Source organism: Scatophagus argus, chromosome 9 (assembly GCF_020382885.2).
Source record: "Scatophagus argus isolate fScaArg1 chromosome 9, fScaArg1.pri, whole genome shotgun sequence".
NCBI classification, from domain to species: Eukaryota; Metazoa; Chordata; class Actinopteri; family Scatophagidae; genus Scatophagus; species Scatophagus argus.
The window spans coordinates 20,820,526-20,836,455 of NC_058501.1; the positions used below are offsets into that span (position 1 = coordinate 20,820,526).

At 38.5% G+C, this 15,930-nt stretch overlaps 2 protein-coding genes across 2 annotated transcripts; both read right to left on the minus strand.

The window, feature by feature from the left end:
- Nucleotides 1-651: 651 nt before the first annotated feature.
- Nucleotides 652-8,294, minus strand: LOC124064254 (sialoadhesin-like). The gene is made up of 11 exons (XM_046398544.1): nt 7,674-8,294; nt 6,964-7,317; nt 6,497-6,808; nt 5,953-6,216; nt 5,191-5,454; nt 4,471-4,734; nt 3,751-4,014; nt 3,033-3,347; nt 1,972-2,050; nt 1,474-1,552; nt 652-1,379 (listed from the first exon to the last, which is right to left on the minus strand). Exons 1-11 carry the CDS (start codon nt 7,759-7,761, stop codon nt 957-959), a joined length of 2,706 nt encoding a protein of 901 aa, XP_046254500.1. The 5' UTR covers nt 7,762-8,294; the 3' UTR covers nt 652-956.
- Nucleotides 8,295-11,855: 3,561 nt separating this feature from the next.
- LOC124064248 (cell adhesion molecule 4-like) lies at nt 11,856-15,233 on the minus strand. The gene is made up of 7 exons (XM_046398540.1): nt 15,188-15,233; nt 15,013-15,077; nt 14,285-14,621; nt 13,786-14,091; nt 13,368-13,461; nt 12,697-12,799; nt 11,856-12,591 (listed from the first exon to the last, which is right to left on the minus strand). Exons 1-7 carry the CDS (start codon nt 15,231-15,233, stop codon nt 12,205-12,207), a joined length of 1,338 nt encoding a protein of 445 aa, XP_046254496.1. The 3' UTR covers nt 11,856-12,204.
- Nucleotides 15,234-15,930: the final 697 nt, after the last annotated feature.

The following is a 15,930-nucleotide window of genomic DNA, read 5'->3' on the forward strand; positions in this document are numbered from 1 at the left end:
CAAACTCAATTTCATTTCAGCACTTCAATGTCATGTGATTTAGCACAACATTGAATGAATCCACCTAAACTTAGTCCAGTGGCATTCATGAGGACATAGGTTATGCAAAGTCGGCTGTTGCCGTTGTGATATTTGGGATGCGTACGAACTAATACACACAAAGTCATTTTATGATGTAATTGAGTCCAGTTCAGCAGCTCAGCATATGAAACTGAGAACATTTGATTTTTACTGAATGTCAGATTGAATGTTCACTCAGTTCAGTAGTGGTTGTTGAAACATGTATGTCATCAGCATATTAATCAAGACGTCCCCTTCAAGATTGTATCCTTAGCCAGTCGGGGTTCAGACAAGTTGATAATTTGAGTGGGATATTTAAAATAATATTTCAACAAGTCCTGAAAATTAAGTATCAAAATGCATCGTTACTCAGACAGCTTTGCCACTATAACAGCTTCCACTCTTCTGGGAAGGCTTTCCACAAGATTTTCTTTTTGGAGTTTCTTTGGAGTTTTTCTGTGGGAATTTCTGCCCATTCATGCAGTAGAGTATTTATGAGGTCAGACACTGATGTTGAATGAAAAGGTCTAGCTCATCCCAAAGGTGTTTGATGGGGTTGAGGTCAGGGCTCTGTGCGGTCCAATGAAGTTCTTCCACACCAAACTCATCTAACAAGTCTTTGTACACTGGAATAGAAAAGGGCCTTCACCAAACAAAGTTAGAAGCATAGCATTGTCCATAATGTCTTGGTGTGCTGAAGCATCAAACATCACTGAGTAAAATATAAGTAAAAATACAATATGTTATGCACAAGAATATACATATAAATATATGACAAGAATATATTGAGATCTTAAAAAAAAAAACCAAACAAACTGAGAACTTAAACCAAAAGAACACAATTCAGTTCATCTAAATGTCCGTGTCAAAAGCTGATCACGGATCCAGTTGTGCATCTATTTTTTAACACTCTTACTTTTAAATTTAACCTGGGCATATTCACATTCCATTCCTTTATTCACATTTCGGGGCTGCGCTTCATCATATAGGTTTCCCATCTCCATTGCATTGCTCATAAAACTTCTACACGTGCCTCCCAACATGCACCTTTCCTCCGCAAGGTAGGAGCTACCAGGCTGATCCATGTCCCCAGCAACTTCTTCCTTCCTCCTCTTGCTCTTGCTTTTCCAGTTCACACTAGAGTAAATCGCACCACTGCCCTCCTCCTTCTTCTCTGAGCTTGTATTGACTCCTTCTACATTGTTTGACCCGGAGCTGGGGAAGTTGGGGCTGTTAACTTCAGAGATAGCGGCACAGTAGGCGACATCGCCCTGTCTTTGGACGTTGGCATAAATGTCCTCTTCTGTTGCATTGGGTATCTGCAATTAAACAAGATTAGCAGAGTGTCTGTGCCATCAGTGTTTTCTCTTTGATTACTTCAAATAAAAACTGCCTTGTTTAAATTCAAGGTACCTCATTTCCCTCTCCACTTGTAAGAAGTTGGTTCATAGCAACTGTGTTCTGAGGAAGGTTGTGGTGAATCCTCTGAGACCTAAAACATATAGTACAACATTTAACCTACAGGAGTATATATGGCATGAATTTTACACTAATAGCCCAGCAGTTTTGGCAGTGGAGATTTATCCATGGAAATTCAAAGGTAAAGTGAATTTATTCTGTCAGCATTATTGACTGCATGTTGATGTTGCAGTTGCAGTTTTATGAAAGTAATTCCTTTTTTTGGACAGGACCTGGACACCTCAGGATACAGTCTTCTGATACCACTCTACTGACCAATTTAACACTTTTAATTTGTTCTCATGGATGAAGATTGAAGTGAATACTGCACATTGTCAGTATTTGCTCTCACAGTGTTAAAAAAAACAGAACAGGAGTCCAAGTAAGATAATGAAACACTAACAGTTATGTGAAGGAGTAGTGTGACCATTTTGTCTTAAGCTGTTACCTTACCTGATAACTAAGAGCAGAGCACATACTAATACAAGCAGTGCAGCAACTATGGTGATGAAGACATACAAGGTTACTTTGTCTGAAACATACAAGCGACAGTGGAAGATTAGGATAAAGAAGTAACTCAGATAAGACATAATTCTTCTGGTAACAGTATGGACATACTTTATAAAGACTTCATTTTAGTGAGTTGTTACTTCTGCTTCTCTAATTCAGGAACATCAGGCTGAGACGCTTGACTACATGCTTATTTATAATGCTTCTTTTTTATCAAGAAACAGGTATAAATCAGAAGCTTGTATGGCTTCAGAGGACATTACATTCATGTTAATTTCCTGGAGAATTACCCTAAACCAAACCATAACCACACACACATGCAAATTGGAAACGGAGATTGTGAGCCAGGCCTTTTGATCCAACATCAGAGTCTGACCTCACAAACGCTCTGCTGCATGAATGGGCAAAATTCCCACAGAAGCACAAAATCTTGTGGAAAGCCTCCCCAGAAGAGTTGAAGCTGGAATAGCTGCAAAGGGGGGACCATCAGTGTCTACGTATTTAGAATGCAGTGTAATGGGTGTCCCGATACTTTTGTCCATATAGTGTACCTTTATATTGTGTTGGTGAGGTTATCAATGTCAGCTGATTGTAAAGTTAGATCAGGAGCAGCCAATAAGGACGAGCAGCATTAGTATTCAGAGCTAAAGTTTCTGCCGAAACACTCTGGCCCTTAAATCCTTAATGAACACTAATCTACACTACATGCAACAGCATAATGTTGTTGAAAATACAAAATTTTGATCACTGATTTTTATCCTGGAACCGGGACAGACTGCATTTCATTGAATAATACATCCTGCTCAGAGACAAGTTAGTGTTGATCATTGCCCATGTTTCCGATTATAAACGTGGCAGTAGAAATCATTTTCTGATTCAGGATTAGAGAGAAACAATTCTGAACTGTGTTCATTAACTAACTGAATAAACCTTAAGTCTTTCTGTTTTTTAATTCTGATCATTTCCTGCTAATCAATAGAACTTTGATTTAGCACAATACAAACCGTGACTGTCTGCAGATGTTTGAGGCTCAAGGACGTAGACATAAAAAGGTTGCCTGACAGATCCCTGAGAGTTGGAGCTGAGGCAGGACAAGGTGGAAAGACCCTTCCACTGTGGTCGATTCACAGAGATGATGCTCCTCACACCCGTGTCTTTTACAGACTCACTGCTGATTGCAAACTTGTCAGAGTGATTGACAGGCAACCCATCCAAATACCACTGTGATGTGGGAGAAGGATTTCCCACAGTCTCACAGGAACAGTTGAGCTGCTCTGCAGTTTTATTGCAATAAGATGAGGGCAGGATCTGTGGAGCAACTGCAACCAATGGAGAAAAGACAAGAGTCAAAGTCATATTTAATCATGTTGGGAAAAGGACAGAGACTGAAATAACAAAACAATTGTTGAAAAGTTGTGAGCGAAGACAATCAAAGTCCAAAGTCCAAATCCATTTTATGTATTGGGAGAGGTGCTTTATAGTGCTCACTCCATGTCCTCTTACCAAATGAATTGCTTATAGCCATTTTTCGCAGTGGGGTAAGAAGTAACTTATGTAATTATTTATTTAGTATTTATATATTATAAGAGTAAATAAGAGCTTTATAAAAAAGGAAATTTAACGATGAAGAGGCAAATAAATTAATGAGAAAATTTGTCTACACATTCAAATGAAATATGCTCGAGTTTATGTAACAAAACAATTTAGCCGTGTGACACATACATTGAACATCGATGTGACTGATGTTGGATCGTCCAGCTCCAACATCATTTTCAGCCTTGCAGAAAAAAGGACCTCTGACTTCAGACGCTGTAATGCTTAAAACATGTCCAGTCCCAATAAAAGTCTCCTGGTCTCCATCAGTTCTGTACCAGGTGTAGTTCACTACTGCTGGGTTAGCAGTAGTACTGCATGTCAGAGTCACAGTACTGTTTTTAGGTACTGGACCAGAGGGACTGACTGACACTGAGGTGTGTTTGGGTGAATCTGTAAAAAAAGTTATTAAAATGTCAGAAAAAGTTTATTTGATTTATTATTGTGAGAAAAATAAAGGTGTGTTTTGTCAGTTTTCTTTCTTCTAAAGTTACAGTGTTGACACCTTTTTGTATCTGGCGAAACCAGAATGCAAACGTCTGTCTAAAGAGTATTTTTATTTGGTCACTAATACTTAATGAGTTAATGAAGAAAGCCAGCATTAAACTACTGACTTGCCTGTATTAACAGGTTTGATAATGTAGGCTGAAAAGGATAAACGAGGAGGCCCGAATACAAAAATCAAACCTGAGGGAACTGAAGTTGGACTTTTAAAAGTCCTAAACACAATGACCTTAAGTATTTGAATAAACAGTTCATGACTAAATATTACAATTTATAAATCAGTACACTGCATAAAGCTAGACGTAACAAGTGTACAAAACATATAAGTTAGAAATTCATACATACATTGAACATCGATGTGACTGATGTTGGATCGTCCAGCTCCAACATTATTTTCAGCCTTGCAGACAAAAGGACCTCTGACTTCAGACGCTGTAATGCTTAAAACATGTCCAGTCCCAATAAAAGTCTCCTGGCCTCCATCAGTTCTGTACCAGGTGTAGTTCACTACTGCTGGGTTAGCAGTAGTCCTGCATGTCAGAGTCACAGTACTGTTTTCTGGTACTGGACCAGAGGGACTGACTGACACAGAGGTGTGTTTGGGTGAATCTGTAAAAGAGGTTATTATAATGTCAGAAAAAGTTTATTTGGTTTATTTTTGTGAGATAAATAAAGGTGTGTTTGTCAGTTTTCTTTCTTCCAAAGTTATAGTGTCCAGACCTTTTTGTATCTGGCGAAACCAGAATGCAAACGTCTGTCTAAAGAGTATTTTTATTTGGTCACTAATACTTAATGAGTTATTGAAGAAAGCCAGCATTAAACTACCGACTTGCCTGTATTAACAGGTTTGATAATGTAGGCTGAAAAGGATAAACGAGGAGGCTCGAATACAAAAATCAAACCTGAGGGAACTGAAGTTGGACCTTTAAAAGTCCTAAACACAATGACCTTAAGGGTTTGAATAAACAGTTCATGACCAAATATTACAATTTATAAATCAGAGCACTGCATAAAGCTAGACTTAACGAAGTGTACAAAACATTAAAGTTAGAAATTCATACATACATTGAACATCGATGTGACTGATGTTGGATCGTCCAGCTCCAACATTATTTTCAGCCTTGCAGAAAAAAGGACCTCTGACTTTAGAAGCTGTAATGCTTAAAACATGTCCAGTCCCAATAAAAGTCTCCTGGCCTCCATCAGTTCTGTACCAGGTGTAGTTCACTACTGCTGGGTTAGCAGTAGTACTGCATGTCAGAGTCACAGTACTGTCTTCTGGTACTGGACCAGAGGGACTGACTGACACTGAGGTGTGTTTGGGTGAATCTGTAAAAGAAGTTATTAAAATGTCAAAAAAAGTTTATTTGGTTTATTATTGTGAGAAAAATAAAGGTGTGTTTGTCAGTTTTCTTTCTTCCAAAGTTACAGTGTTGACACCTTTTTGTATCTGGCGAAACCAGAATGCAAACGTCTGTCTAATTACGATTTGTTCACTAGTAATAATTATTTATTAATACTATTGCTAATTATTTATTTGGTCACTAATATGTAATGAGTTAATGAAGAAAGCCAGCATTAAACTACCGACTTGCCTGCATTAACAGGTTTAATAATGTAGGCTGAAAAGGATAAACGAGGAGGCCCGAATACAAAAATCAAACCTGAGGGAACTGAAGTTGGACCTTTAAAAGTCCTAAACACAATGACCTTAAGTATTTGAATAAACAGTTCATGACCAAATATTACAATTTATAAATCAGAGCCCTGCATCAAGCTAGACTTAACGAAGTGTATAAAATATATAAGTTAGAAATTCATACATACATTGAACATCGATGTGACTGATGTTGGATCGTCCAGCTCCAAGATTATTTTCAGCCTTGCAGAAAAAAGGACCTCTGACTTCAGACGCTGTAATGCTTAAAACATGTCCAGTCCCAATAAAAGTCTCCTGGTCTCCATCAGTTCTGTACCAGGTGTAGGTCACTACTGCTGGGTTAGCAGTAGTCCTGCATGTCAGAGTCACAGTACTGTCTTCTGGTACTGGACCAGAGGGACTGACTGACACTGAGGTGTGTTTGGGTGAATCTGTAAAATAACAAATAAGGACATGCATCACTGAAATATTGATTTGATGTGGGGGAAAAATAATCAGACAAATACCCTCTAGTTTGACCACGTTTATATTGTATAAAGGAGAAAAAAGCAGCAAATCCTCATATTTTTAGAACAGCGAATTTTTACTATTTTGCCTTGAAAAAATGTACTAATGATCTTTTTTGACTAATCAAGTAAAGCATTAATAAACTAACTCAATTCTAATGTTTCTAATTAAAATATTGTCAAATAAATGATCAAATTCACTCACATGAAATATCAGCTGTTAAACTTTTAGTAGCAGATGACTCAGTGCTGCCATCTTGTTTTGTGTACACGGCAGAACAGGAGATGTTCTGTCTGTGATGGAGGTGAGATGCAGTGAAGGTCAGAGTGGAGATTTTGACTTTAGTTTTGTCCTGATTGTCCTGCAGTGTCTCATGACTGTCACCCAGGTGGGGGGTCCATGTGAGAGCTGGAGGAAGAGACAGACAGGGAGCTGGAGCAGAACACCTCACACTCACTGAGGTTCCCTCCATCACCCTCACTGTGGGTGGAGTCAGAGTCGGTGTGGGAGGATCATCTGGTGGGAAAGTCCATGTGGAGAAGTCAGCAAATACAGTAATTCCTCTCTATTTGATATATTATTTTCAAAATGGAATAAAAGCAAGAGAAGGTCAAAGCAGTAGAACAAGGGAAATAATCACTGAGGTGTAAGAGTGTGGACTTTAAACCTACCTCTCACTGAAATTTGCAAGTTTTGGTGAATCATGTCATGTTTCAGGGTATTGTCACATTCCACTCTGAGGAAATAATTGTTGTGTGCAGGTTGCATGTTGTTCAGAGTTGTTGTGCAGTCTTTATTTGTTAAGTTTCCTGTGAAATTTCCTTTTATTGTAGAACTTTGTGGATTACGGCTGTTAAACACAACAGTGTTTGCCTTTTTCCACAATGCTTTACATGTTTGATCTAAATGGACATTAAATTCTCTCCGTACTTCAAAGGAGCAGGGTATGGTCACACAGGATCCCCTCAGAGCCTCAATAGCCTGTGGCATAATGACCTTCTCTGTAGGGTCTCCACACATGACATCTGAAACACAGGACACAAATCTTGGAATAAGAACAAGTCATTACTCTTTTACAGTAAAGAAGAAATTTAACAGTTTGTTACCTCTAAAATCTTAGCACCTTATTGTTTACCATGAAATCATCCAAAGTGACCATCATAAAGATTCTGCTTAGCTGTTTTAAAAATAACTCTTTTTTTTTAACCCATCAAAGTAAAGTTTTAACAAAAGGCAGCAGAACACCACTGTAGCTCCTTCATTTGCTGCAGCATGTGCTACAGTGTTACTGCTGCAGTCTGGTGTAAATGCTTGACTAACATCGCGCAGTTAGAGTTTTTAGTACTTTCACTGATTCAAATGTGAATGAGCTTCAACTCACCTTGCAGCAGACAGCCGATGAAAAGGAGAGTCAGAGCTGCAGCCATCTTTGTGAGTCGTGTGAGGCAGGAAGTCTGGAGATCATACATGACAACACTTCATATTTTTAGTACAGTTCAGTCCGAAATAACTAGTTTGTATTCTGGGGTTTATTTGGAGGCCAGTAGTGAAGTTGAGATGATGTAGAGATGTTTTGTAATATATTTCAGTTTTTATCAGTGAGAAAAAGTTTCCAAACAGAAAAGTTCTGACAGAATTCAGTTCTTCAATTCAAGGTGTGTCAGAATCGCTCACCGACTTTTATGAAAGTCTGGTGATGGAGATTTTTATCAACAAAGTAAGAGTTGTTTGCAAACAACAGTCGTTGCTGCGGCATACTGACACAGAGGATGGCATGATAATAAAAAGGACAAGCAGGAGGAAGTTGTTCAACACTAAAAATGTCTAAAACAACAGCTGAAAGACTGCCTTATGTTTGTTTGGTTTTTCTTGTGGTTTCTTCTTTCTGCCCTTCAGTTGCTAATTGATCTAAATTCAAAATAAATGAATGTTAAAGCGTGTAGAATTTTGATTTATATTTTAAATGAATGCTGACGATGTGTGTCGTATAGAAGCAAAGACGGCTTACGTTTTCTTTCGGTCTTTCGAGCAGACGGATGAGAGATGAACAGAGAAGTGAAGTTCCCTCAGGGTTTGTGCTGCTTTTTTAATCAGCCTCAGGAGTTGACTCAAAGATGAGGAAGTCGCAAAAACACATGTGGGTGTGCCAGTGAAATGTCCTTTTTCATCAAAAATAGTTTTAAAAAGTCACACATTTGTGTTGAGCCTAGTTTTGTACTTTAATGGTCACAAATGTTCTTCTTTTGATTTAAATATTGACCTAAAATGAAACTCTAATGCTAAGCTAAGGATGCATTTGAACTAGTACACACGAAGTCATTTTATGATGTAATTGAGTCCAGTTCAGCAGCTCAGCATATGAAACTGAGAACATTTGATTTTTACTGAATGTCAGATTGAATGTTCACTCAGTTCAGTCGTGGTTGTTGAAACATGTATGTCATCAGCATATTAATCAAGACGTTCCCTTCAAGTTTGTATCCTTAGCCAGTCGGGGTTCAGACAAGTTGATAATTTGATTGAGATATTTAAAATAATATTTCAACAAGTCCTGACTTCATCTGTGGAGAAGATGTGATATTGTGACAGCTATAACTCATGGTGACTTCCTGCTTGATAGAGAAGTCATTTTAACCCTAGAACACTAACGTCGGGTGATTTTCACCCACACAATTTTGAAGTGATCGAATTTTACAACCAAATGAAGGGATGTGTTGATACTTTCGACCAAATGTGTGCTCAGTACAGCTGTGAAAGAAAAACCAAGAGGTGGCCACTGTGTGTCCTATATGGCATGATGAACGCTGGTGTGATAAACTGTATTTTATCCGAGATATTATATCGGGTAAAATATACCCAACGTTAGTGATGGTGTTACTAATTTTAACGTTAGTGTTCTAGGGTTAATGTCTTCCTTTGCTCCTGTCACATTTTCTGTGAGCTCTGCAGAGGCATTTACTGAACTAAGTGCTGTCATTCTTCTGAGGAAGACAGTCTCGAGATGGAATGTATTGTATGAAAGAAATGCATAAATATTTTATTGTCATTGCCAACAAAACACGGTGGACGTTGACCCAGTCTTTCTGTACAGCACTGTGTTTCTGAGACTCGTCTGTTCAGTCCAGTGCCATTTAAAAAAGATCTGAAACTTATTTATACTTTACAAAACATTTATATTGTGTTAATAATACGCGTGACAATATTGTATCGGTAACCAGTGCTGATGTTAGGCCTTGTGGATCTTTTGTTTTCAGCAGAGAAAATCATGATGATGGTATGACAGTCAGGGAATTGGACTCATTGACCAGGAGTCATTGGATGGACGTCAGAAGATGGGACACCAAAGATCATGTTTCTGCACTTTCCTGTTGGTCTGTTCGACTGTTTCAAAGCCTCTACTAATTAATTTGCAAATTAAAAGGTCCAAACATGCTGTTGGCTTAAAATATTAGAAAACAAGAAATGACTAACAGGACTAGTGGTGCAACTCATGATTATTTTCTTTAACTGAAAACTACAATCGATCTGTTAAATGTGTGTTCTATAAAATGTTGGAAAACTGTGAGAAGGCACATTGCTTTTTGCCAGAGGCGAAGCTGACATCTGCAACCAGCCTGCTGTCTGACCAGTAGTTCCAAATCCAGACACTGAATTTAAAGTGCTATAAAACCAATTCTAGAGTTCTGCCTTTTTCTTAAGGCAGCAAAACACTGTTCCAATAAACTGCACTCTTTGTTTGCTGCGTTTGCATCTATTACAGAAACTGTTTAATTGCGATGCGAGTTTTTGACTAGCATTGCGTAGTTATTGTTTTTAATAGGTCTTGTACTCATTGATTAAAATGTGAGCTCATGTTGCAGCAGACATTCAGTGAGAATGTGAATTCTGAGCTGTAGAGATCTTTGTGTGCCAGGAAGATAAGAAACTCTGGAAATGACTCATGAAACAATGTAAAGTAATCTGAACCTGTAAAATTCAACTGAATCCCTCTGACATTGAATTGTTCTTGGTTTGTTTTCATCTCATTCAGACAGAGCTAGGCAGCACACCTATTTATATTTCATAGAGGGAATAATCAGGTGCTTTAAAAACTAAAATTGAACAATTCAGTGAATCGTTACAAATGTTAAAGATTGAAGATTCAATATTTTATTATTATTGAAAGTCTTGAACCACAGAGTCTATATCTTGCAGAAAGAAAGGCAGCAGCAATCACAGGTATTTTATCCACAACTCTTGCAAAATGTGCAGCTTTTTATCGAATGGCCAAGCAGCTGTTGTTTACATCATCAGAACAGCAACTTGTCTTTTTAATCAAAAAATGGCATCTTTTTCACATCCACAACGTTTTGGAAAAGTTTATACCAGGTGACAGGAAATTATTCCACAGGTAGCTTCATACTTGTTCTTTGGTCATCAGAGGCATCTGCAAAACGCTTGAGTCTGCTGCAGCAGCTTTTTTCAGGGCCCGAGCAGGAATTAGTCCTGTTTTGCCCATCCTCTGAGCAAGAACAGCAAGTGCTTGTTCAGTCATACAGGCTGCAGTTTTCTCCCACAGTCCAATGACATGAAAATAATAAATGATAATCCACATGCATCTTTCAAGAATACTTCATGTGAATAGGCTAAATTGTTTACATTAAATAAATGCTCATGCATGCAATATATGTGACTTTCCTCTAATCACATTCAGGACTCTGGAGCTCTGGAGCTCCTTGACATTCGGTCTCCTTACTGCATCCGACCCCCCTCCCTTCAGCACAGACTGCTGGTTGTCTGCATTCTTCACTGCTTATGCATTATTTTTACTACTCTGCTGCCGCTCAGACTGGATCTTCTCTGTCCAGTCCAGACTGGCCTGAAGCTTTTGCAGTAATATGATTTGATCTCTTTCCCCCAACTCTGTCAACTCATTTCCAGCTGTGCTGATAAAGGAAGAAATAACTATTAGCTTACACTAGGTGGCAGTATGTTTATAAGTTGGAACTCAGGGCTGGTGATTTTCCTTTTTTCTGTTGAAGTTGACAGTGTTTTGTCTCTCACTACTCCACTTTTGTCTTGGTAAAAGACATGCATTTAATACTTAAATCATTCAAAGAATCATAAAAAGGGTAACAGACTGATACACCTAATGGGCTGTTGCCTTTTTCATTCATGTATGGGTACATGAATGAAATCAAGGTAAATTATAGTATTGTTTAATAAAAAAAAAGTTTATATGGTTACAGACCATCCTCAAATCACAATTAGTCTTTGTTCCCACTAAGGCTAAAACATTTATTAAGAAACATTAATATGAAATGCAATATAATCTTAAATGTTACCAGTTCATTTGTCAGAATATTCACATTTTTAACTCTCCAGACTGACTAATAAATCTGGATTGAGAAGATGATAATGCAAAGGCACAACTGACCTTCTGAATATATAATAGCCAATAATAGTGAATAGCCAATGTAATTCGCTGGAAATAATGACTCCACAATGCATTAATAAAATGCTTATAAAGTTACAGTTAAGAATCACTAAGGAGACATTAACACAAACTGTAAGACATTGTAGGACTGTGATTAACTGCCACTGTCTCATAGAAAGGGAAAACACAATAACATTAACACCGATGCTTTATTGAATATTTCAAAATGATTTATATCTCTTATGACATTTATATTTGTCATTTTAGTGAGATGATCAGAGAGGTGCTGATTAGTTTGCAGAGCAGTTTACATTTTCCAACAGCAAGGAAATAAACACTGACAAAATACTGTAATCCAATACATCATCCATCCATCCATTTTCTATACTGCTTATCCATCAGGGTTGCGGGGGAGCTGGAGCCTATCCCAGCTGACTACAGGCGAGAGGCAGGTTTCACCCTGGACTGGTCGCCAGTCAGTCGCAGGGAGCAAGATTCATTTGTGCATCATATTTTTGTCTCTAAATTTAACCTGGGAATATTCATTATAGTCTGCCTTCTTGGCCTCTTTGTCAGTCACAATATTGTCATACAGACTCCCCATCTCCATTGCGTTGCTCACAAAATTTCTCCCTGCCGCCCTGCACCTCTCGTCCTCAAGGTGGGAGCTACCAGGCGGATTCCTATCCTCAGGGCGTTGACCCTTCTCCTTGCTGTTGGTAACCCAGATCACACTGGAGTAAATCACATCACTGCCTCCCTCGTTCTTCTTTTTTGAGCTTTTACTGGCCACATGTTGATGTCCTAAATGAGTTTCTGCTTTATCTGACTCTCTGATTGCATTGGTGTTCACATATATATCTTCTTCTGATGTGGTAGACACCTGAAATTAAAAATCAAAAGGAATCAGCTGCACAGATATTCTATTCAGATTCAGATATGCTAGGTTGTTTCTGTTTAAATACACAAATTAGAAAACAGTGTGTACCTTATTTCCTTCTTCACTTTTCAGTCCTTGACTTATCACAGCTGTGTTGGTGTCACCTGTGCGCTGACTCTTCATAGAGTTATGGCAGCCAGACCATTGAACCCTAAAAACAAGAACATCGGACACTTCATCCAGTTTGCATGGACATATTCATTTCGTGTCTGGTTTTGAACTCATGTATAAGCATGTATAAGTCTAAAGAGGGATAGTCAGCATGCACTAAAAAATATCAGAAATGATTTAAAGTTTTAGCATGAACTGTGCTTAAAAAATAACCTTGTCAAACACAAACAAAATCAATTCAGTTTTATTTATATAGCACCTTTTACAATCGAAATTGTCTCTAGATGCTTTACAGAAACCCAGAGCCTGAACCCCCGAGCAAGCAGACAGTGGCAAGGAAAAACTCCCTTTTAACAGGAAGAAACCTTGAGCAGGACGCGGCTCACAAGGGAGAGCCATCCTGCTGATCGTCGGCCGGTTAAAGGGTAAATTCCACCATCAAGGAGCAATAAGTCATTATTATATATTGTTTGCACACTTGTTGTCAATTGTGATTGTGGCTCTGACAAAACCCTACGCAGAGTAAGTAGTTATACCAGAGGCAACGGCCACAGTCTCGCTGTTTAACAGTGGTCTGATCACTGATGGCTTCCCAAGCTGTTACCTACCTGATAGCAATAAGTAGAGAAGTACATGTTATGGCTGCTGTTAGAGCAAGGGCTGTGAAGATGATGATCGGCAGCATAAATCGACCTAAACATGCTGTATGAGACAGAAGAGAAGATAATGAAGGCCAGTCAGAAGAAGCATGAATGTCTTTGCCTATACATACTTGATGTACCTCAAAAAGAGTGGAACTGAATTTTCTGTTTAATATACCGCCAAGAATGACCCATCAAGCTCCACGTACATCCAAAAGTTCTTCAAAAAATACCAATTAAAACAAAAATAATAATAAAAAAAACACGACATAGAAACATATACTGTACAGATATAGAGAAAAAAACAGGTTCATCAGAATTTCAAAACAACCAGATCCCCCTCCCCAGTTAATCAACAGAACTTGTATTCAGCACAAAGACAAACCATGATTTTCTGCAGACTGGAGGCTGTTGATACAAAATTGCTGAGCAGCAGATCCCAAAGAGTTGGAGCTGCGGCAGGACAAGGTGGAAAGATCCCTCAGCTGTGGCTGATTCACAGAGATGATGCTCCTCAGACCTGTAGGGTTTAGAGGCTGACTGTGGATTGCAAACCTGTCCGACTGATTGACAGGCAACCCATTCAAATACCACTGTAATGTAGGAGAAGGATTTCCCACAGTCTCACAGGAACAGTTGAGCTGCTCTGCAGTTTTGGTGCAGTAAGATGAGGGCAGGATCTGTGGAACAACTGCATGTAGAAGGACGGTAGATTTAAGAACATTATGTCAAGTCGAGTCATGTTTAGTTAAGGAAGATTACGTCTGCTATAATACAAGGGTGTTTACATGCAAATTGTTGTATCAATTCAGGTGCAACCAAATTTTACAAACCTACAGGTCAGTCATGATGTCATCAGTTGCACAGATGACAAATTCACTCACATGAAATATCAGCTGTTAAACTTGTAGTAGCAGATGACTCAGTGCTGCCATCTTGTTTTGTGTACACGGCAGTACAGGAGATGTTCTGTCTGTGATGGAGGTGAGATGCATTGAAGGTCAGAGTGGAGATTTTGACTTTCGTTTTGTCCTGATTCTCCTGCAGTGTCTCATGACTGTCACCCAGGTGGGGGGTCCATGTGAGAGCTGGAGGAAGAGACAGACAGGGAGCTGGAGCAGAACACTTCACACTCACTGAGGTTCCCTCCACCCCCCTCACTGTGGGTGGAGTCAGAGTCGGTGTGGGAGGATCATCTGGTGGGGAGACAACAAATGATTTCTTTGAGATTCATTATTTGATTTGAAATACCCAGTGAATCCACAACTTGATAAAAGTAGATAATTGGAAAATAAAAAGATGAAACATGAGTAGGTAACATACCTTTGACCAAAATATCCACAGAATTCATTTTAAAATCTAATTTCAAACTGTTTTGGCATTCCAATCTGAAGATATAACTGCCTCTGTCACGAGGACTTAAGTTATTCAGGATTGTGGTGCAGTTTTTTTTCCTCAACATTCCACTCAATTCTCCACTTATTGTAGTATGTTTTGTAGCACTGTCAAACACAATTTTGCCATTTGTTTTATTTTTCCATATTGCTTTACATGTGTGATCAAGATCATCTTCAAATATCCTTTTTATTTGAAAGGAGCACGGGATGGTCACGCAGGATCCACTAAGAACCTGTATTGATTGTGGAATAGTGACCTCAAACTCCTGACACACGGCCCCTGAAACAAAAAAACACAAAGGTGTAGAGGATGCACTGAGGCCATCTTACTGCTCTAATACTACTTTTTGTAATCTTTATAGTTATTGCTATAAATGATCTCCAACACACCTTGCGGCAGACAGTAAATGAAAAGGAATATCACAGCTCCTACCATCTTTGTTGGTTAAGTTTGAGACAGCCTGGAGAATACAGATAGAAAAGTTCATGTGTTATACACCTCATTCACAAGCTAATCACATTTATAAAACACAGTTTATTTGAAGGCAAACATCACATAGTTCTCAGACTGACTTTTTATTACAAAAACATTTAAGTGAGCCACTTGAAATTTCAACTAGATTCCGTATAATTTCAATAGTACAGATTTCATAACATGTGAGCAGGTTCACCGCGTTACGCAACTATAAGATACTCCTTAGATATTCTTTTGAAAGTAATTTGGAAAATTGAACAATTACATTGACAAGTAGTTATTATGAAAGCATTACCCTTTTGTTGAAACTGAAGTTGTTTTAATGCCTTTTAGATAGATATGTTTTTTCCATTGTGAAGTTTATGTTGATTGCACAACAGAATGGTTAGGAAATAATGACACCATCAGCATTTAGAGGGGTTTCCTATTGATCTCACTTTGCCACTTGCCGTTTTTTCCACCAGTGGGTACAAAATCTTCCCAAAAATGAAGCATGAATGGCAGCCCTGTGTTGTCCTGTGTTGTTGCTAGCTGTTACTCTGAGGAAAATGGAAAGACATCCAGTTCTCATTGCAACAGCAATCCTGCCTTACTTGGAGATGTAAAGGTGGGGTTGGTCTGTTTCCATTTTAATATTTATTCAAGGACAGCATCAAAC